Genomic DNA, 23,706 nt, shown 5'->3' with positions numbered 1-23,706 from the left:
ACAGTGTGCGAGTGGTGAGGCCCCAAAGTTTTCCCAATGCGTTCCGGATGGCCCAAAAAGTGCAAGTTTTCTCACGTTGCGCAAAAACGTGCACACAAATCGCTAATAAAAGTCATACCACTCGATTCCCAATTAGGGCGCACGTTTCTACGTTTTTACTTTTCGTGTTTTCTCAAAGCTGCGGGACTAGTTACGCGCAAAGTTTATACGGAAGAATAAATAATAAGCCTGAGCAATAATAAGGCACTCCTCCTCCATTGCTATTGCATAGCTGCGGAGGAGGCGTGCCTCTGGCGCAGCCGTGGCACTAACTAAAGCTGCTGAGTGCAGCAGACGGTCGTGGGTTAAATCTCCAGAGATGGTGTCTCTCTCTTTGGACACATCTGCAGAAACTCACTTTTCTAGTTTTGGGGATTCCAGTCAAGATTTCTTTGCTTGAACTACGACGGCTTTGACCAGATTTGTGGACGACCGGGAACCTTTGAGAAGAGCTGCAGTTATGACAGGACGAGCACCGCGGTCCGTCCTCCTGGAGTCCCACAACACCGTCTTCGGTCTCCGCGTCCGTCTAAACTCGTCCGTCTTTTAATATCCAGAGATACCCTTTCCAGTCCGGTGGGAGCTCGGTTTGACGTGGAGGACGACCTGGGAAGCTCGCGTTCACGCAACTGTTCGGTTGTCACGGCGTCTCCGCACAACATATTTTTTAAAAAGCTGCAGAAACTCCCCCACTGGCCGCCGGAGCCGAACCTGTGTGATCAGTCCAGTTTTCTCAGTTGCACCTATTGAATTAATCAATAATACAATACATCTTTAAAGCTGTGAACGTGTTTATCTTCAGCGGTGGATTACAAGACGATAAGGATAATTAAATATTTAATGAAATATCGTAGAGGAATAAAAACCAGATTAAAATGTAGATTACAAAATAAAAACTCTGCTAAAATGTGTCTTCATCTTCGTTGACCAAAACGAGAGGAAATGTTCAGGCAAAGATCCTTAATGACCATGTTTTCAGTAGTTTCCTCCACTTGGGGTCTAAGAGGATCTTTGGGGGTCATTGGGGTGTAAGAGGATCTTCTCTGGGGCTGGAGAAGAAGAAGATCCATCTTTGGATCCACTTTCCTACATAGACGTGGCATAGAAAACCGTCGAAATGTGCCGTCGAAAAAGAAAAAGACGAGAAATGTGGAAAAATAAATATGTTGTAAACTCAAGTTAGAGCCTTCTGTATTCGGAATGAATGTATTCTTGAGTCTATAAGGTAACAATAATATAATAATAAGATAACCTTGTTTGAATTGTAAAATGGGTTTGGTTTGGTTTTTCCGGGATAGATGTAATTTTAGCCTATAAGGAATGTGCAATGCCGTTCACTGCTGGTGGTTTCTCACTAATGTTACTGTGGTATTGAGTCTGATATCTGTTGCTGTCTGTATGTGTTGATTGTATGTGGTTTTATGCGCTATGCATGTATTTGAGGCCTAAAACTAATGTCCCTAGTGGACATTAAAGTCTAACTCAACAACAACTCAACACACAGTCTCAGCAACAGTGAGCGCTTGTTTCTGGCACAATTGGTGCATTTTTTCTCTCTCAAGCTTTAGATTGCATAATAAAAGCTCTCTGTTACACACTAGAACGCTGTCTCACACACACACACACACTCACACACACACACACACTCACACTCACACTCACACACACACACACACACACACACACACACACACACACACACACACACACACACACACACACACACACACACACACACACACACTCACACACACTCTCTCTCACCGCTGGCTCGGCGAGCTGACGTCAGCGCTGTCGGTTTGCTCGGGACGCTGGGACGAAAACTTCCCTTCACTGGGGAGAAAAAAGATGGTCAAGTTTATTTGTACAGGGTCATTCAAAGTGTTTTACATCAACATTAAAAGCGGCAAGACATAATTAGACAGATTACAACAAATAAAATGAAATAAAATGATAAGAAAAGAGGTAAAATAATAAAAAGCAGCAGTTGTTAGTCAGTAAGGGCAGTAGATCCAGCAGGTTCATCTCATTCTTAAAATGGCAAGAATTACGTTTCTATACGGTCAAAACGTACAAAGACCGGGTCAAATACAGGATTACTAAAGTAATCTGTAACTATTCTACGTCACAATACCTGCATTCAGGGCTTATCCATAACTTTGCGCGGTTTTCAAAAATCATAAGTATTTAATTTAAAGCGACACTACGTAACTTTTCCACCTTAATATCATATTTCATCATCATCATTGTGATGGTACATCAACTTCCAACAGGTTTAATGAACCTCTGTCATGGTCTGAGGGGGTCTGTATCACCTTCACTGGCACTATGTAACTTTGAGGAGCATGGTAGGAACCCTGCCACACTAAAAAAATACAAATCGTTACGACTTTGACTGCTTTACGGCATACGTCACTTCCCCCTCCTTCCCGATTCGCAGTCGAGACGAAAATGGGCGGGGCGTGGAGCGCAGAGCTCAGCAGGAGCTGTTAACCCGTTGCTGCAGCAGCTCCACACAACAGACGTGGGGAAAAGATCCTAATGGTTTAACTTTTCAACGGTTTCCTGTTCGGAGGCAGAACCACAGAGACCGAGTATCTGATATAACAGAGTAAAAGAGTGAAAGAGTCGTCGGCTCGCTTGGATCGCGGCTGTAACGACCAAACACCTTCCACACAGTAAAGCCTGATTTATGGTTCTGCGTTAAATCGACGCAGACCTACGGCGTAGGGTACGTGGCGACACGCAACGTGCGGTGCGTGTCGCCGCGTACCCTACGCCGTAGGCTCTGCGTCGATTTAACGCAGAACCATAAACAGCCTTAAACCACAAACACTCACAGACCGGGGTCGGATCAAAACACGGGTTTTATTCCCCACTTCTCCAGCTAAACGCAGTTGCTGGCCAGCTCTCTGCGGTGCAATTAACCCCAATCTGCAGATAAAACTAGTTTGTTGAGGAAAAAATATTAACTCTTATTTGTAGCTGCAGAGGAAAAAAATAATCTCACGAGGAAAACAAAAATATTGCTGACGCCTCGGAGCCTCTTCAACATAATATAGCGGTCAAAAAAAAAAGAAAAGAGAAGTAAGAGGGATACAAAACATGTACTGTATGTTGTACTATTATACAAATGTATTGAAACACATGGCTCTTCAGTAGAGATTTCATATGGATCCAGACCGTTAATAATCTTCCTTGTTTAAGGTATCCCGGTAAATTCCAGTTCCTTTCCAGCAGTTTAACATCTTTTTTTTTGCGTTCCGTCTGTTCACTTGGTGAAACAGAAAAGCGTCCTGTCGCTATCAAAACAAATGCAGTGACGGGACAGGAGTTTTCTGGCAGTACGCGCTGGTGCATCATGGGAAATGTAGTGTTCTTTCTGGTAAAACAATACCGCTTTTGTCCAGAAGATGCCGCCAAACTCAGAAAAGCTGAAAGTTACGTTGTGCTGCTTTAAGAGTACGCTTAAATAACAAATAAAATGAAATAAAATGATAAGAAAAGAGGTAAAGTAATAAAAAGTTGTTAGGCAGTAAGGGCAGTAGATCCAGCAGGTAAGAGACTCACCGGTTTGGGCGTCTTCTCCGTCAGGCGGGGGGTCCGTCGGCGCTCCGCCCGCGACCTCGGCGGCTGCTCCCACGCCGGCCCTGGGGGCCACCAGGGGCCTGGGTGGGGGTCTGGGGTTGGGTTGGGCGGGGGCCGCGCTGGGGGCCGCGCCGGGGGCCGTGCCGGGGGCCGCGGTGGGGGCCGCGGTGGGGGCGGGCGTGGCCTTGGGTGGAGCCGGCCTCGGGGCTGGAACGGGGGGGTGCGGCGCCCCCAAGGCCGTGTCCTCGGGGACAGGTTTTGGTTTGGGGGTGACGGAGGGCTTTTCCAGGGTCCTGGGGGACCGGGGTTCCAGACCTGGAGACCTCGTCTCTGCTTCGGGTCCGGGAACCTCGGACTCCGTTTGGGTGGCGTCGGAGCCGCGCGGCTCCGCCCCGTCCTCCCAGAACACCTTGCTGGACGGTTTCAGGCCGGGGGGGGAAGTTCTTGGGTTTGGGAGCCGTGACGGGGGGGACGGATTTGGCCGGTTGCCCCTGGAGACGAGGGCGCGGCCGAGGCTCGGGCCGCCCGTCCACCCCCCCGCCGCCGCCGCTCCCCTCCGCCTGCTCAAACGCTCGTATCCTCGCCCTCAGCGCGGCCATGTCCTCCCCGTCCTCGTCCTCGCTCTCCGACGGGCTGTCCTCGCCGCTGCCGCCCCGTTGCTCGGGGAAACCCCAGTCGTCGGAGCCGAAGGCCTCCAGCAGTTCCTGCAGGTATTTCCCCGGGCTGGGGCTCGGCCCGCCGTCGGCGTCCCCGTCCCCCCCCGAGCGGGCGGCGGCGAGCGTGGCCCAGCCGTCCTCCCGGAGCTTCACCAGGGTCTGAACTTTCACCTCTCTGCTTCGCGGCCGGAGGCCCGGCTTGGTGCGGGGGCGGGGCCTCGGGGGCGGGGTCTCGTCAACGGCCGGACGCCGATCCCACCGGTCCGTCTGAGCCGCGGAGGACGAGACGGAGGACGGGACGGAGGACGGGACGGAGGACGGGACGGAGGACGAGCACAGCTCAGAGGAGAGGGGGCAGCATGGCGATGGTTGGTGGGCGGTGACGCCGACGGCGCTGGATGAATCTGGCGTGGACAGGAGGGGGGGCCGCGGCGGTCTCACCGGTCTCACTGCAAACACAGACAATCCTTTATCAATTACTTACACTTAAAAAACAGAAATAATTCAAAGTGGCACATGATATAATTGGATCAAAACTAGGCCTGTGTTGAAAAAATCGATTTCCCAATTCTAAATCGATTCTCATATTAATTCCTAAAAATCGATTCATATGTCTAAAGATCGATTTTTTTAAATTATTTTTTATTTATTTTTTATTTATTTTTTTATTTTTTTGGGGGGGGGTTCTTTTATTTATTTATGTATTTTATTTTATTTTTCATCGTTACATTACAAATTTTGGTTATTTTTTTGTTTATCCCCAAAAAAGGAATGTTTTGTTGGACACGAGAATAACTGGTGACATGTTTTTGCCTTTAAATATGTTTAAAGGTATGAAAACATTAAAGTGTTAGATTATAATTGCATAAATTGTCTATATTTCATTACTTTAAATACTGTCTTGGGGTTACATTTGCAAAAAATGCTAAAAACCAAATGCTCACAAATTAAAAACCAAAATAGACTGAATGGAACAAATAAAAATGGAATGTGTTAAAAATTAAAACTGATTTCATCCGTCTCTGTTTCCTCCCTGGATCTGTTTGGTAATTCTGCCCCACGATGTTTCTGTTTCAGTTCTATCAGCATTCTGGGAGCTGATTGGTCCTTACAGCATCATTATCTGCAATACTTGCTGTTGAATCTCAATATAATACTAGTAGTAATATGTTGCAGAACTACAGTCATATAATTCATGCAACAGCTCAAAAAATAGTTTTAATAACACTAACCCAAATCAATATGGGAATCGAATCAAATCTTGATAATGGATTCTGAATCTTCCCAGCCCTAATCAAAACAAATAAAATTATTCTTAATACATCAAAAACAAAGAGCATGATGTTTGGTTCTAGCTATAGAGGGAATGCACATGACGACACAGATGCAATCTCAAAGAGTGGCTGCTATCTTCAAATTTCAAGTGGCTGTGAGGAGTTTCTGGTCAAGTGACTCATGGAGACTGCTCATGCCTACAGTATATCACCAACCAAACAATTACATCACTTAATTGATTGATCAAGGTCTAGAAATATATTAAATCATAAAGCACTACATTTAATTTATTGTTCACTAATACTACCTTATATATCATATTGCGTGGGAGTTTGGGGCTCGACGTATAAGACAACAGTAAATACTCTAGTCCTCTTACAAAAACGAGCCATACGTATCATTAATAGGGTGGGATATTATGAACATACAAATCCATTGTTTATAAAATCCCATTTTATGAAATTTTATGATTTGGTTCATTATAAAATAATGCAAATAATGTATAAAATTAGATTAAAGTTACTCCCTGTCTGTGTACAACGGTTTTTCTCAGTATATGAGTCAAAATATAATTTGCGTTTTGTTTGTAAATTTGTAATACAAAAAGCTAGAAAAGAGACTAAAAGGAGATGTATATCTGTTGTGGGAGTTAAATTATGGAATGGTGCTAATATAAATTTACAAATGTGCAGCTCATTTTCAGTTTATAAAAAAAGATTTTCAGAGCAATCTTTCAAAGCTACAAAGGTTAATATTTGTTTTTGTTTGCTGCTGTTCTTTGATGTTTATATGTATACATATATGTATGTGTGTGTATGAATATATGTATATATTTTTTATATAGTTTGTATATTTTTATGTGTATATAAAAATATATATATATGTGAGGTTAATCAACTCTTCTGAATTAAGATTGTCATTATGAAAATAAAAAACTATCAGAATAGGAACAGAAGTCACCAGACAGGCCATTCCCTGAAGGTATTTAGGGGGGGTTGTCTGCTTTGTTAACAGCTGACCAGTGTCTTTAGACACATCTGTGCAAAGCCTCACAGAGTTCTTGTTTGTCCAGAAGGGGCTCATTTATTGACCCTTCATGTTGTTTCAAGACTTTAAGCTGACTTAAAGGTAAGCTAGGTTTAGTTGGACCATCTGATAACACGAGACCCCCATGAAGGTTGGCCTGGTGACTTCTGGTTTGTAAATAACCCAGTGTCTTTAAAACCATCTGTTCAAACCTCCAACAGAGGTCCTATTTTAGTTGACCCCTTGACCCTTTGTGTTTTAAGGATGTCTGTTTGTTTCTTCATACCAAGCCTCTTTAACTGAAAAGTCACATGTGTGTGACCATCTGTTTCCTGTTTTTGTCAATTGTCCATCTATACATTCACTGTTCCAAATATGGTCATTCCTGTCATCTGTTGCTGAATAAAAGCGCCAGCTCTGCAGAGAGCCAGTTGAGAGAAGTTCTGACGAGCTAAGAGGAGGGCCGTGTTGCCTAAAGCTTCTCAGGATTTCTCTCCAACCTTCTGCAGAAGGCCATTGAAAAATCATTCCACAAGTCTCTGGTGTCTTTTTCCTAAGTTATTAATGTTGTGATGATTTAGGAACCTAACATTTTGGTGCCGAAAACCGCGGGATCTTTCGAGCTGCGACGATTGGGGTGGCGTAAGATTCAACGGGCGATCTAAATCTGTCGACAGCCGTTCCCGACTTCAGGGACGGGGCCAGGTTGATCTTGCGCTGTTCCAGAGTCCAGACGACGAGATTCCCGAGCCAGAGGAAGGCACTAGGAGACTAGTGAGAAACCTCCTCTTACTTAAATACCTGGGGTATTGAAGTATTTTTGTGTAAAATACGAGTGAAATTTCTGTGTATACTAACAAGAGGTTAGCGAAAACGGTGTTTGGCGGTGGGTCAGGGACCCGATTTTTATGAAGGCATAGGGGCCTCTAAAAATACTGCCTAAGAGCAGTGCGTAAGACCAACATCTAACTCGGTCGGGGACCGGCTTTTGAAGTCTGGGACTTTAAAAGTACAGAATTACGAGAAGGGGTTTCTAATGGAATGATTTTTAATGGTTTTGTTTTATGTTTGTCTAATGTTTGTCTAATGTTTGTCTGATGTTTATGACAGGAAACTGTGTTCAATGTGGGGTTTCCAAAATTGAAAGGGCAAAATTTAAATTGTTCACTAAAAGATCAGGCTAAAACCAAACTGTTAAAAAAGGAAACTTGTGTTCTGAGAGAAACTTAGGAAAGAAAAATAACTGGTTAAAAATAGCAAAGGCGTGGTTAAGCTGAAACTTATGCTTAAAGAATCTCTAAAAGATGCTTAATTGATGGGGAGACGTCCCTAAAAACTTTAGGTAAAGAAAGATTCAGACAAAATCTTGCGAAATATACAGAACTTAAAAAGAAGAAAATTGACTAATTTAAGACTAAAAGAAAACTGATTAAATGTCCAAAACGGGACAAGGTTTAGCGAGAAAGAAAAAGGTAAAGAAAGCTACGTGAAGTTGGGGAGAAGTGGGGGCTGCAGCAGGGTGTGACTCTCTGTGTCTGTGTGTCAAGCTGCAGCTCTCTGTGTGTGTCTCTGTGTGTGTGTGTATGTGAGAAACACTGTCTGTGTGTGTGTATTCATGAGACCTTGTGAAACAGCTGCAGAGTTTGCAGAGAGAGTGTGTGTGTGTGAAAGCATGCTCCGGTTTACGAGCGGCTGCAAGGCTCTGTGTCTGAGGGAGAACTTTTTTGTGTTTCTGGAAAAAGGGGGGTTTTCAGTGGTGAAGTGAAGTGAAGTGAGCTCTCCTTTTGGAGGAGACGTAGAGATGTGGAATAATATAGTTTGTTCTATCATTCTAAGCCCTGAATGAAGGCATAGAATCATAGAAGTTTCAAATTGGGTTTCGTACAATGAAATTAGCGCCGCTGTATTTTTAGAAATACAGTGGAAGGGTGTGTTCATTAGCCTACTGTCATTTGTATGTCAGTGATATTTTACACAAAAAGGGTTGTATGCAGGAGAAACAAACCCGTTGTACAATCTTTTTAGAAAAGAAAAACTCTGAGTGCATACTAGCCTATTCACACTGAAAATGTGTACATTTGTGATCAGTGTGGCTACCATTTAGGTTGTGAGTTAATTTGAAATGCACCAATTGAGTTTGGTTAGTGTAGTTTGAGGAGAAATAATTTACACATTTGCACTGATACAAAAACCCACATGCAGATGATCTGAAGTGTGTGTTTAATGTTAGTGGGTTTTTGTCTATGTGTAGTTTACGCATGGGAATTTATCCCACAATTTTCTTAAGACTTCAATGAGTCTTCATAGAAGAGCATGCATTTGCGTTGCAGCATGCAAACAGAAGATTAGGAATCTCCTGAAGACTATATGATTTATCTGGAGATAATTTTCTGACAATTTTATGACAATTTTCTGGCATTTCTTTTTGATTTGGGGAAAATAGAGCTCAACAACAGTTGAGAAGGCATTATTTGATAGAATGATTCCTTTCAGTCCGACGTTTTGTGACTGTGAATTATTGTTTATATATATATAAGTTCACTGAAGACTACTGTTTACGTTGCAGGAGAGTTGCTGCACTGACAGTTTTTGTGTGGTGTTACTTTAATAAGACCATAACCCACTTGGGTTGAAATAAGAACGTTTTTCAATGAGAAATTCTGTAGTCTAATCTACGGTGGGAGACAGAGTTTAAAAGGTTTTTGCCCCCATCTAATCTGGTGATGGGAGGGGGGATTTGAAGGACATGGAGACCTCTTGTCCCTAGAGGGTCAGACCTGCAGACTTGCCAGGATGCGAAGGTCAAGAAGTGGGAGGGCCACTTATCTGGGGAGCCTGACTTTGGCAGCTGACCCTTCCAGGGAAAAGTCAACAAGGAGGGGGTCTGATGACACGAAACCCCCACCCCTGTCGGCATGCAAAAATGCTGTGAAGCAGACCAGTGCTTCCAAGGAAGTTGTTCCCCCTGGTGGCTAAGTTGAGCCATAGGGAGTTTCTATGGCTCAACAGGAGGGAGTAGGGGTACATATGATACATCATGAGGATTAAATACTAAATACCCTTTAAAAAAATTTTTAGTAGGAGCTTTCCGACATGTTGCAGATACAACATGAAAGGACCTATCCATTTGAAGTTGTTCATATGGATTTCGTTCTTGGAGTGAACTAATGGCCTGTTAAGTTAAGGCTCAAGAAAGCCATGGCCTGAATGACGGCCATTAGTCGAACTGTACATGAGAATCGTCTTCTTGTACGCTGCTGTTTTCTTCCTCTCCCCCTCTCCTAAAGCAGGAACTGCTGAAACTGGGTGACCGGATCCTGAGTCGAGTGGTGAAACGTCATCACTCCATCAGGCCCTTTTTGCTGTCCAGATCAGGACACCGGCAGCAGTAAAGGCTGCTGAATGATCTACTGTGTTCACCAATTGCAGTGAAAGCTAGCGGAGAAACGTGCCAGGCTCGAGTAGTGCAGCGAAGACGGGCGGTTCCAAAACCCTTGCCCGCTGAAGAATTCAACTGATGCCTACTCGCCAGCCCGGCCTGGAGAAAGAGGACTAGCCAAACTGACTTGCGACAACAACCTAAGAGAGGAGTCCGAGGAATGGAAGAAACTTTTTCATTACTGAGTCATGCTGACATAATGACTGAGATTCCGATTCCGATTCCGACTATTACTGTCTTTGTACTGTTCTGTGTTTTCATTACCTGTATGTTTATGATGACACTGGAGTGTTTTATTTTGGGTGCTGTGAAGTTTCAAAATGACAAGAGGAGGGAAATGTGAGGTTAATCAACTCTTTTGAATTAAGATTGTCATTATGAAAATAAAAAACTATCAGAATAGGAACAGAAGTCACCAGACAGGCCATTCCCTGAAGGTATTTAGGGGGGATTGTCTGCTTTGTTAACAGCTGACCAGTGTCTTTAGACACATCTGTGCAAAGCCTCACAGAGTTCTTGTTTGTCCAGAAGGGGCTCATTTATTGACCCTTCATGTTGTTTCAAGACTTTAAGCTGACTTAAAGATTAGCTAGGTTTAGTTGGACCATCTGATAACACGAGACCCCCATGAAGGTTCTCAGGATTTCTCTCCAACCTTCTGCAGAAGGCCATTGAAAAATCATTCCACAAGTCTCTGGTGTCTTTTTCCTAAGTTATTAATGTTGTGATGATTTAGGAACCTAACAATATATATGAAAGAATATAAAAGGATATGTATGAAGGATATATTTATATATAAAAGGCATTAAAATAAGCACTATGCTTCTGCATGTGCCTTTTTAGTCACTATTTTTTTTTGATAATGTTTGTGTTCAATGTTTGTTGAGTGAAGTGACTGAATAAAAAAATTCAATCAAAAAAATCAAAGGTGGCGGCCAGCTTGAAAAATGGCCGCCAACTTGAAATTTCAAGTGGCTGGGACAATTTTCTTGTCAAGTTCTCTTCCGGCTCTCAGCGAAGGCGGACGCTGCTCTGCTCCTCTCCCTTATCTATCTGCCCTGCTACTGCTTTTTGTCCTGTCTCATCTTCAGAGTCTCTTCTTTTTCACTCCTCCGAAACTCTACAATCATGGAATTGATTAACTGGTCTCTCAGCACAATCAACCAAATTTTTGCATCGAGAAGTCAGGGGGTAAGGGAGCCCTCCTGCCCCGATGGGACTTTTTTTGCTGGATACACAATGGATTCCTACAAATACTGGAAACCGTTGTGTTTGGCGATCCTGTCTGTCGAGGACGTTGAAGATGCTTCATAATTGGATTTATGATAGCAGGATTTCTCCTTATTGGAGTGGGGGGGATTGATCGTCTATCGACAAACGCGTAAGACGTCGATAGCTGTTTTGGCTCTTTCAGAGCTGCCTGACGTGACTGAAGGGATCAGCGCTGCGACTAACACTCTGACTTTAACGTTGGGGGAGCAAAGCCGTAAGCTGGATGCGATTCCTGAACAAAATCGCAGGCTGGCGGCGTCTTTGAGCTCATTGGCAAGATGGAGAATACCTTGGAGAAGTTGGGAGCTCGGCTTGGCGGGAATTGATCACAAATTCGTCTGTTTGGAGTCGCCATTGAGGAACCAGAGACTTAAGGCAGATGGAAAATTACTGAGTCTGTCTGTTTTGCAATATAATTGTTGATTCTATAATCTGGCCTTGACAGGGCGGTTTGGCCGATCGCTCTGGTCACAATCTTCCTGGTGGAATGTAAACAAGGTGACTCTGCCCCCACTAACCTTCCCCTCTCAGGAACACCTGTGGAATGTTTTCAGAACTGACTGAGCCGTCTGATAACATCAAGGACAGTGGCTGAGAGCAGCTCTGAGCGAAGTTCACAGACTTACCGCTCACACACACTTACTGATAACCACCTCCCTCATTCTCAACGCCTTCCTGGCTATAAGTCTTGTAATTATGATGTTAAATTTGTCATGTTGATTTCTGTGCTGAGGTGTTTTTTGCACTTTCTCACTGTGTATTTATACACAGTGAGAAGATGCCTTCCCCCCCCCAATGTCATCCTTTCTCCGCTTTGTTCCGGTTTCGGGTCGCTGCTCGTTGTGGTCGACCGGCCGCCAGCTGAGCGGATTTACTGTACTTGTATTGCTGCTTAGTTGTCCTGAATTGCCCCTCGGGGATGAATAAAGTTTCTCTGAATCTGAATCTGAAGTGACCCATGGAGACTGCTCATGCCAATGTTCATGCTTGTATCACCAAATGCACAATTCTGCCTAAAATCCACTCTTAGCCGCTCCACTATAGTTGCAGACATTTTTGCCGCTCAGTGCAGTAAGGGGGCGTGGTCCCGAGGGATTACTGTAAATAAAAATAAAGTGGCGTCCTCTCACCTTGTGACGTCTGCGGATCCGGCTCAGGTCCGGGGTCAGGTCCGGGGTCGGGTCCTTGGTCGGGTCCAGGGTCGGGTCCCGGCTCGGTCTGCGTGGCGATGGTTATCCTGGAAGCTGAGGATGAGGAGGAGGATGAAGGGAGGAGAACTTGCTCCTGGGTTTTCTCTCTGATCACGTCCTCGTAGGACGGCGGCGGCTGCAGAGAAGAGGAACAAGATCCAGCAGGTCAATCGTGTTGACCACAGATTCAGACTTGAACATCTCGCAAAAACATGTTTTGTTCCATGTTAGTTTCCATATGAGCTTGTTTTCACCTGCAGCACAACAACACAGAGAAGTGGATGATGATGTTGAACTCACTAGAAATGTTTCCATCCATCAGCTGAGATCAGATCTGTGTGGCGACTGCACTACCGCTATTTCTACACTATTGGAGGATTGACTCCAGTGCTGTGTACCTCCAGCTGGTGTTGGTAAATCTCTAGGTAGTGTAAACTCTAGTGTGTTAGAGTCAGTAGTCATAGTTGCAGCTATAGAACAAGACTATAATAGTTAGTCTCAAATATAGCTTGGTGGTAGATATGCTGCTATAGGCTTATGCTGCAGGGGGGCACCGACATGATCCGCTGGGCGGTGCCTCTCACCCTTCTTCTCCTCTCCTCTTCCCTTCCTCTCTTCTCCATTTACATTTTTATTTATTATAAATATCTCATAGCTATCATTTTTGTCCATTTCTCCTGTAGTTTCTTGTGCCGGCCCCCCTTTTTTCTCTTTTGTGCATGTTTGCAGGCCGGAGCCTCGGGAGCTGCGTGTTGGTCAGGAGGGATTGTGGGATAAATGGGGAGCTCACCTGGACGTCAGGAGGGATCGTGGGCCCCCAGATCTGTGCAGCGGGAGGAGGGGGGGGTGGGAATCCTCCGGCGGCCCCGGGGAACCAGGACGTGGAGGCCAGCGGTTCTGCTGACAGCACGGTGATCTCTGGTCGCCTGGCAAGGCAGCAGCGAGAGGTTGGAGAGAAAAAGAAAAAGAAAAATCAAGGCCACAGCAGAGGAGTTCCGACCTGCAGATTTATCTTTATTATTACTACTACTATTATTATTATTATTATTATTATTATTATTATTATTATTATTATTATTATGGGCATGCCAAGTAGTGGCATGATGACCATATTGCAATCGTCCAGAATGGCCCAAAGGGCAATGTTGCTAGCATTTTGCTAACAAGCTAAAGTCCCACTGCGCACCAGCGGGTGTACAGCATGACCCGCTCTGATGTGGAAAAAAAAAATCCCCAAAAAATAAAACACGCCCGAAAAAATGAGGAAAAACATGAAAATGAAGGCGATATATTAGTATACAGAAAAGGTTTCCCTTTTCTTCTTTTTTCGTCCGTTAACGTAGCCTGAACTGGAACATGCACCCATGCATGTCAGACATCGTTATATGCGTCTCAATCGTGCCTCGATGGGCATTACTTTTCTCAGTCAAAAGTGTTACCGTGGCGACGCTAGATGCCAAAAAGCAAACAAAAAAGGTGAAAGTTCGGACGCTTATTGCTTGGCCGAACTTTATTGTAGAGACATCGTTCAAATTTACAAACACTTGGCCCGATTGGCACTAAAGGACCGTACAACCGTACAACCGTACAACCTCATTCTTCCAGTTATTACGTTTTTTGCGATTTCAATTACCAGGACAGGAGTTTCATCGTCACAGGGACCGGAGCGGCCGGTAGCTAGCAATGTTTAGGGGTGTAACAATATATCTGCCATGAAATTTGGCGAAACAAAAACGATACGTGTCGTGGAGGTGACAAACTGTAGCGCGATATTGGGACAGATTTATCCGGTCAACACGAGCAGACGCTGATTTCTTTTTCAACGTAGTGAATTTGTTTTAACACAAGGGGGCGACTCTGAGCTGGTGGGCTAATCTGCACCGCACCCCCTCTCCCATGTTTACAATCCTTGTTTCAGTGGATTTACAAGTAGAATCAGAATCAGGTTTTATTGGCAGTTTAGAAAAACATGTTTTTGACTTTGGATACACCGGCGGCGACATGATGGTATTATTTTTCCAAGGGTAACACTGGGTTGGGGGGGGGGATCCCGACACGGTGCATCCAAGTGATCGCCGCGGCTTAGTGGCGCTCGAAAGCCGGAGACTGCGTTGGGGGGGCTGATAAGAGGGGGAGCCGGGAAGGCGTTGAGTTGAGGAAGGTGTGGTTATCAGTAAGTGTGTGTGTGAGCGGTAAGTCTGTGAACTTTGCTCAGAGCTGCTCTCAGCCAATGTCCTTGATGTTATCAGACGGCTCGGTCAGTTCTGAAACAGGTCCACAGATGTTCCTGAGAGGGGAGGGTTAGTGGGGGCAGAGTCAACTTGTTAACATTCCTCCAGGGAGATTGTGACTGGAGCAGCGGGCCAAGTCGCTCTGTCAAGGCCAGATTATAGAATCAACAATTGTAATGAAAAGAAACAGACAGACTCAGTAATTTTCCGTCTGCCTTCAGTCTCTGGTTCATCAATGGCGACTCCAAACAGACCAATTTGTGATCAATTCCCGCCAAGCCGAGCTTCCAACTTCTCCAAGGTTTTTTCTATCTTGCCAATGAGCTCAAAGACGCCGCCAGCCTGAGATTCTGTTCAAGAATCACATCCAGCTTGCGGTTTTGCTCTCCCAATGTAAGAGTCTGTGTGTTAGTCCAGAGCTTATCCCTTCAGCCACGTCCGGCAGCTCTGAAAGAGCCAGAACAGCTGTCGACGACTTACGCGTTTGTCGATAAACTAGGAATCCCCCCACTCCAATTAGCAGAGATCCTGCTATCATAAATCCAATTATGAAGCATCTTCAACGTCCTCGACAGACAGAATCACCAAACACAACGGTTTCCAATGTTTCCAGGAATCCATTGTGTATCCAGCAAAAAATGTCCCATCGGGGCAGGAGGGCTCCCTTACCCCCTGACTTCTGGTCACAAAAATGTGGTCAATTGTGCTGAGAGACCAGTTAATCAATTCCATGATTGTAGAGTTTCGGAGGATGTGAAAAAGAAGAGACTCTGAAGACGAGACAGGACAAAAGCAGTAGCAGGAAAGATAGAGAAGGGAGAGGAGCAGAAAAGCGTCCGCCTTTACCGAGAGCCGGAAGAAGACTGGAAGAAGAATGGAGAACAACGTAGCAATAGAAGATGCCCCCGCTGCATTTAAGTCACCGGTACGGCGCCATTTTGGATTTCCAATTGTGGATAGAAACGGCGACCGAGTGGCTGACAAACAATCTGCAAACATTGGAAGAGAACCCTCTTAGCTCTTAGCTCTGTCAGAAGCTCAATACCTTATTACATTATTGGGAATTTATTACATTTCCAGGTGGGTCTTTTTTTTTCTCCAAAACTGATAATGTAATACTTGACAAATAATGTAATATATATGTTCATTTTCAGTCCAGAGTTTCTACATTTTGTGTTTCAAGAAATTAAGAATGTTTTATACACTGGATTTGAAACACCAGAATGAATATTAGGTTAAATTGCAGACTTTGAGTAGCATGTAATAAATTACCAATAATGTAATAAGGTATTACAATATCTGTCAGGATATTTTATTACATTATTGGTGAAGTTTTTACATTATTGGGTTTTATTACATTTTCGATTGAGTTAAGTGCAAATTTTATTACATTTTCAGGCGTTATTACATTTTCAGGAAATTATTCCATTCTAGGAAATTATTCCATTCTAGGAGCTACAGGGCAGGACGGGGAAGAGACGGAGGAATTCCTCGTGTGAACTCGTGTTTCCTGAAAACACAAAAGGTTGCGCTTGTTTTTTGACTAAAATGTTCCATTTTTGTCTGAGCTATAAAAAAAATGGATTAAAGGGCAAAGCCATAAAAGTGTGTTTGTTTGTCCGACTGCTTTACCTCCTGTCTCTGTCCCGGTCTCTGTCTCGGTCTCTGTCTCTGTCTCTGTGTGTCTCTGCGAGGGACGCCGGTCGAGAGGAAGCTTAAAAACACAGAAAAACACAAGGTTAAATTCACTACTTTTGTTTTTGTTGCTTGCTTTTGACGTTGCTTCATATCCACATTTCCCATAAATCCCACCCTCCCCTCTGTTTCCTGAAGCATTTATTTAGGTGGTTCCTGGCTCTGTGTAAAAAATCTACCATCTCATAAAGTTTTATTATTTTAGACTTTACAAATAATTAATTGGTGAGTTCCAGATATTTATGGATATTCTGATGGCTCTTTTCTGCAGATAAATGGCTCTAGTTAACTTTTATATATGTAGAGCAACGGAGGACGCAGCTGAAGGACGAGCATCTTTTAGCTGGGAGGGAATATGTCACAAATCATAAAGAGTGTGCACTTGGTGACAAGTTTTTGATATTTGGCATGGTGTTAGTTATGGACATAAGGTTTTCAAAAACCACTGCAAACAAATGGTGACGGCCCCTAGTGGCCGGTTTTCAGAAAATTCAAAATGGTTCCGACCGAAAAGACCAAAGGTCAAATCTCAGCTTTTCTCAGTCCTAGATTGTCGTATATTGTCACTTTTTCTACTTTTTTGGTGCTAGGAATTCAATTCTGAGATAAATTTCCTATTTCAAGGTCATTTTGAAGGTCAAATTTAATTTTTAAGGTCATTTTTTTGCCCAAAAACTTCATATCTCTAGAATTAAGTCACATAGAAATATTATATAGGGCTTTAGACCCATAGTTTCACCTCCAAGGAATGCAATTTTCTGTTTATTGGACAGTAGTGTCAATAATCTCACTGGGTGAGAACAGTGACCTTTATTCAGGCTTAAGATGAACAGAACCTCAGAACTAAGTCACAGTGAAAGAATAGGATTTTATTAAAATAACACACAAAAAATATCAGCTGTGCATGTTTAAACTCACTCAACACCTACAATTTCTGCCTCTATCGCCTTATTGATTCATTTTGAATTTTTCTGCAAACCGGCCACTAGGGGGCGTCCCAATTTGTTTGCGGTGGTTTTTGAAAACCTTATGTCCATAACTAACACCAGGCCAAATATCAAAAACTTGTCACCAAGTGCACGATTTTCATGAATTCCTTCCCAGCTATTTAGAGTCAGCGTCGCCATGGTTACGGAATCATATCAGCATGCCCGACTGTTGTTTATCGGCCTCGGAAAAGCTTCAACCAGAACGGGGGTCTCAACCCGCGGCTCGCTAGCGCCGCCCTAGTGGCTCCTGGAGCTTTTTCAAAAATGTTTGAAAAAGGAAATCGATGGGGAGGGAAATATATTTTTGGTTTTAATGTGGTTTCTGTAGGAGGACAAACACGAAACAAACATTCTGAACGTTTTCCAATGCTGTAAAAATGTGTAGAATAAATATTACATTTCAACATTTCTGTTAACAAAGATTTGTACGGAAGAGAATCAGGGCCGTGCAGGAGAAAAAATATCTGAGAGAGGAAGATTTTTTTTTTATTGTGCACTTCGAGAAAAAAGTCGAAATTTTGAGATTAATGTTGAAATACATTTTCGCAAAAAAGTCTAAATGTTGAGAAAAAAGTCAAAATTTCGACTTTATTCCTGAAATTGTATTTCAACGTTAATCTCGACATTTTGAATCCTCTTCCATAGAGGATTCAACGTTTCTTGGAGCGAATCATTTGCATTCATTGCCTGAATGTTTGCTCTAACCAAAAGAGTTGTGTGGAAACACATTAGCAGCTACATTAGCAGCTACATTAGCAGCTACATTAGCAGCTACATTAGCAGCTACATTAGCAACCACATTAGCAGCTACATTAGCAGCTACATTAGCAGCTACATTAGCAGCTATATTAGCAGCTACATTAGCAACCACATTAGCAGCTACATTAGCAGCCACATTAGCAGCTACATTAGCAGTTACATTAGCAGCTATATTAGCAGCTACATCAGCAACCACATTAGCAGCTACATTAGCAGCCACATTAGCAGCTACATTAGCAGCTACATTAGCAGCTATATTAGTAGCTACATTAGCAGCTACATTAGCAGCTACATTAGCAGCTACATTAGTAGCTACATTGCTACATTAGCAGCTACATTAGCAGCTACATTAGCAGCTACATTAGCAGCTACATTTGCAGCCGAGGACCCAGTTCTAACTAATATAGAAACATGCAGCATGTGTTTCTTCATTCTAATTTTGATACAAGACTTTTCAGTTTTTTGCAGCTCCAGACATGTTTGTCCTTTGTGTTTTTGGTCCAATATGACACCGACGCGCTGCTGCACGTCAGCCACCGACGCGAAATGTCCAGAAAAAAAGTCGAAATGTTGAGAAAAAAGTCAGATTTTCAGGAAAAAATTTGAAATGTCGAGATTAAAAAGGAAGGGAAAAAGGAAGAAAAAAAGAGGAAAAAAAGGAAAAAAAGAAGAAAAAAATAGAAAAAAGAAAAAAGAAGAAAAAAAAGAAAAAAATAGAAAAAAGAAAAAAGAAGAAAAAAAGGAAAAAAAAGGTCCAACATTTTTGAAAAATGTTGACGACTCCTGGTCTAAACCATTTGTGTGATTCTAAAGCGTTTTGAATTCTTGATTATCGTTTTGTCCGTAACTTTGAGCACAAATCAGATAAATGTTCTGAGTGGCTTTTCTCTCCATGAAGATGCAGCATGAATCTCTGGTCACATGACTGGGTCACATGACTGACTCTGCAGGGAAACAGGTCTGCAGAAACTAGTGTGTAAACTCTGGAGAGCGTCCAGCTCGGGGAGTCGCCCTCTCTCCCTCCACGCTGGATTTTACTGCCCCGTAAAAAAGCTCCAAATGCATATTTTCCACTTCTAAAACCAAACTTTTCCAGGCCTCGTTTCAAATCCAGACAACAGTTTCCGACTTCTCCGCAGCTCTGGTGAAATAATAACAACCGCTCGGACTCAAACAGATCGCAACCCCAACTATTTGCAATCTGCAACAGTTTTAGTGAAGTTTCTATCTAACCGGGTTCAGGTTGCCGTAGGGACGTGTAGTCGTGTAGAAGTGTAGAGGTGTAGAGGTGTAGAGATGTAGAAGTGTAGAGGTGTAGTTGTGTAGAGGTGTAGAGGTGTAGTCGTGTAGAGGTGTAGAGGTGTAGTCGTGTAGAGGTGTAGTTGTGTAGAGGTGTAGAGGTGTAGTCGTGTAGAGGTGTAGAGGTGTAGTCGTGTAGAGGTGTAGTTGTGTAGAGGTGTAGAGGTGTAGTCGTGTAGAGGTGTAGTTGTGTAGAGGTGTAGAGGTGTAGTCGTGTAGAGGTGTAGTTGTGTAGAGGTGTAGAGGTGTAGTCGTGTAGTCGTGTAGTCCTGTAGAGGTGTAGTCGTGTAGTCGTGTAGTCGTGTAGAGGTGTAGAGGTGTAGAGGTGTAGAGGTGTAGAGGTGAGCGCTCACTTCTCTTGATGGCGGCTCTGATGGAGGAGAGAGGGCCGTGGCTGCAGAGAGAAAGAAAAAACCACAGGTCACATGACGTTCCCCTGGAAAACTCACAAATAGCTCAAACACCCAGCCGGCCGCCTTCTTTCTTTTCTTTCTCCGTCTCTTGGCCGTGTGAAGAAATCTGTGATTCACATTCAGTCAGTTTCATCTCCGTCCCCTCCACCTACGTCAGGGCACCGGGGCACCGAATTGGACCGTATTTCCCGGGGAAAACATCTTCAAACTTTCAATCTTCCGTCATCTTCATTGATTTTAAAGGCACGTTATGCAGCACTACCACCTCTGGCCACACGGGGGCGTTTAAACCTGCCGTGTTGACGAAAGAGCCAGCACCAGTACCGAGCTCTGACTGGGCACGGTCCGGCACCAAAACCAACACACAGATACGGTCAAATCTGTGGAACAACTGTAAAGATGAAATGAAATCATGTAATTCACCAAGTAAGTTTAAACGAATCTTTTAAATCAATACTCTTTATATATATATATTACATATAGATTTGTCTCTTTAATTTGCTTTGTTTTTGCTTATGGTTTTTTTTGGCTTAGAGGAAGCGCCACTTTCAAATCTTGCTAGCTCTAGGAAGTTGCATGGAATAACTTTAATTAAAAAAAAAAAAAAAAGAAAAAAAAAAATATATATATATATATATATATATATATATTTTTTTTTTTTTTTTTTTTTTTAGTTATCCTATCCAGATTCCAGACTGAATAAGCTGCTGAATCATTTCATTTTCAAGAATGCACATTTCTTATTGTTCACTTGAAATATGGCAGATATGTTTACACTAAATACATATCTAGTTTACTTGAATTAATGAACTCATTAAATCCAGGGCTTGAGCGTTTTCAGTGTTTTCACCAATAGAGGGCGCTCTCATGCAAGTGCAGCTTTCCCTGGTCAAAGTTAAGGAAGTCAAAGAGACAATGTTTACGTAGTCATAAAATACATTATTTTGTGTCTTTGAAAAATACATGTCAAAATGTTCAAAAAACCTTGTTATTTACTTAATGAGTGTTGTTAGAGGAACTGAGTTCATTGATTGGCTATTTATTAACAAATGTAGCCACAGATGAAGACAAAATCAATCTTGTATGGAAAAAAGCATTAAAAATCACAATAATCCAAGAATCGTGGCACCAATAATGGAATCGAATCGACAATCGTTATAATCGAAGAATCGAAGAGTCGAAGCTCCAATAATCGAAATCGAATCAAATCGTGAGGTACCCTTGTTTGCACACCCCTACTAGTCTGTGCATATCAATAAATATATGTGTCTGTTGTTCAATACAACTGATCAGACCAAGCGCAGACACAAGCTGCTCTGGTCACACAATGTCGAGAGAACGAGACAGATTCAGGAAATTTCCATCAGGGAATGAAAAAAGAAAAAAAACTAAAGAAAATGGAAGAGTTTAATGTCTCTCTGAAAGGCTCGTTTGATAAATTTGTTACAAAAATCACAGATCCGACCGGGTCTTAAGCAGCCGCGGGGCCCCGCCCTGAGGCAAGAGATGATGATGAGGCAGGGGAAGGTATCCAGTATTTTGATAATTGGAGAGTTAAAATTGTGCATATAGACACCCGATCCGACCCGAAAAACCCCCAGCCATTTCACAACGGGCCTCGCAAATCTCCCAGACGGCTCTGCAAAAGACAATCTGGTTAAATGTTTATAAAAGCAGGTTCAGAACTAGCTGTGTTTCTGGTTTCCAGGGATTCAGATAAATAGAGATCGCTAGAAACAACCGATGAGTCGGTTCAGTCCTTTCTTTTTATCTCAATTGTTAAGAAAAAAACAAACAAAAAAGTAACATATTCGTCTCCTTTCATGCAAAAAGCTAAAGATGCTCGTTACTGCCACCGGCTGTTTAGGTCCATATACCTCCGTATTCCTGAACCCCCCCATTAAAGGAAATGACCTCATAACATAAAACGTTATAAGGAGGACAAGAAACAACCCAGAGAAACGTTGAACATCTCAGACCAGCGGAACTGGAGTCCTGAAACACCTGGAACACCTGAAACACCTGAAACACCTGAAACTTCCCGTCCAGACGTCGCTGCTTCACCTGAACTGAGAGGAAACGACGACAGAAAACTCCAAAACCGCTGTTGTCTCTCTTCCACCGTCTGGTTTTCTCAAGTGTCTGATCTCCCGATGCTGAGCAGTTATAACAACTATAAATCACTTACTACGGCGTCTAAAGGTTGTTTTGGCCACAAAAATGCTTTCTTTGCCGTTCCTTCGTCGCACAGACTCTGCTGACGGGAAAACATTTGGTTTTCTGAGGGCGTGTGTGTACAGCTGACGTTTTACTGCAAATAAAAGGCCAGGGCTGTTTATCCTGCATGTTCACAGTAATAAAAATGGTCCAAATCATCCCCCCCTGAAATAAAAACGGTCCAAATCATCCCCCCTGAAATAAAAACGGTCCAAATCATCCCCCCTGAAATAAAAACGGTCCAAATCATCCCCCCCTGAAATAAAAACGGTCCAAATCATCCCCCCCTGAAATAAAAACGGTCCAAATCATCCCCCCCTGAAATAAAAACGGTCCAAATCATCCCCCCCTGAAATAAAAACGGTCCAAATCATCCCCCCCTGAAATAAAAACGGTCCAAATCATCCCCCCTGAAATAAAAACGGTCCAAATCATCCCCCCCTGAAATAAAAACGGTCCAAATCATCCCCCCTGAAATAAAAATGGTCCAAATCATCCCCCCTGAAATAAAAACGGTCCAAATCATCCCCCCTGAAATAAAAACGGTCCAAATCATCCCCCCTGAAATAAAAACGGTCCAAATCATCCCCCCCTGAAATAAAAACGGTCCAAATCATCCCCCCCGGCCACCGTTGCCGTGGTGCCCGTTGTTATGCTAGTGTGCACTGCATTGTGGGTAATGTAGGCTGCGTCCCAATTCTCCCCCTCGCCCTCGTTTTCTTCACTACCCCTAAATTTTGCGCGTTCCCGTGAGGGTAGTGGTTCCAATTCCTCTTTCCACCAAGGGGGAGGGGGCATAACGAGGGCTAGGGGCTAAGAATAACCCCTTCAAATCGAGGGATTTCAGATGCTGACTTCACGAGTGAGGGGCTATGAAAATTTCCCAGAATGCTTTTCATCGTCATTTGCGGACTGAATAAAAAAAAAAAACATGGCAAACATTTCTTAGTGAATAAATCAATATTTTGAGTTAGTTTCTGCATAAAAATGCGTTTTGATTACATTTTTAGCGACACATCTATATTTTAATTTCATAATATTCACTCAGTGAATGTACATAATCCCTTTTTTGTCCGTTGTTCGCGAAGAATCGCGCCGGAGTAAAGGCTGTTAGGTTACGCCGTAGGCTACGTAAGCTACGCCGTAGGCTACGTAAGCTACGCCGTAGGCTACGTAAGCTACGCCGTAGGCTACGTAAGCTACGCCGTAGGCTACGTAAGCTACGCCGTATGCTCTGCGTCGATTTGACTCGCTGACCAAGGGCAAACAGGCAGACTCGTCTCAGATTGTGACCGAGGGAGAAAGCATTTTTTTTGTGAGAAATAGAGAGAAATAATCCTGTGACTCGTCAGATTTGTTTTGGATGTTTCTGATATAATAGTTTTCAGAAACCACAAAGTATTCCAGCTGTTATCTGGGTCATTTACACACTTTCAGATAAAGTTGTAGAAGATCACGCCAGAATAAAGGGATTTATGGGTCCGCGTTACACCAACGCAGAGCCTACGGCGTAGGTTACGTACCCTACGCCGTAGGCTCTGCGTCGATTTAACGCGGACCCATAAATCAGCTCCGGAGCCGGCAGACAGAAATCTCTAAATTTCGGAGCAAATTTCTT

General features: G+C 43.3%; 1 protein-coding gene across 1 annotated transcript in view; it reads right to left on the bottom strand.

Moving 5' to 3' along the window:
* The window catches only part of LOC133420899 (basic proline-rich protein-like), a 67,420-nt gene that overhangs the window by 13,971 nt on the left and 29,743 nt on the right, over positions 1-23,706 (bottom strand). The window contains 7 exon segments of the mRNA XM_061710781.1: positions 1,804-1,872; positions 3,610-4,051; positions 4,053-4,732; positions 12,426-12,621; positions 13,276-13,411; positions 16,349-16,430; positions 19,812-19,852. Of these exon segments, the coding sequence (XP_061566765.1) occupies positions 1,804-1,872; positions 3,610-4,051; positions 4,053-4,732; positions 12,426-12,621; positions 13,276-13,411; positions 16,349-16,430; positions 19,812-19,852 (1,646 nt within the window).

This window comes from Cololabis saira, chromosome 20, assembly GCF_033807715.1.
Source record: "Cololabis saira isolate AMF1-May2022 chromosome 20, fColSai1.1, whole genome shotgun sequence".
In the NCBI taxonomy this organism is placed as follows: Eukaryota; Metazoa; Chordata; class Actinopteri; order Beloniformes; family Belonidae; genus Cololabis; species Cololabis saira.
Note: the sequence above shows the minus strand (reverse complement) of the source record. Positions and strands in the feature narration are given on the sequence as shown.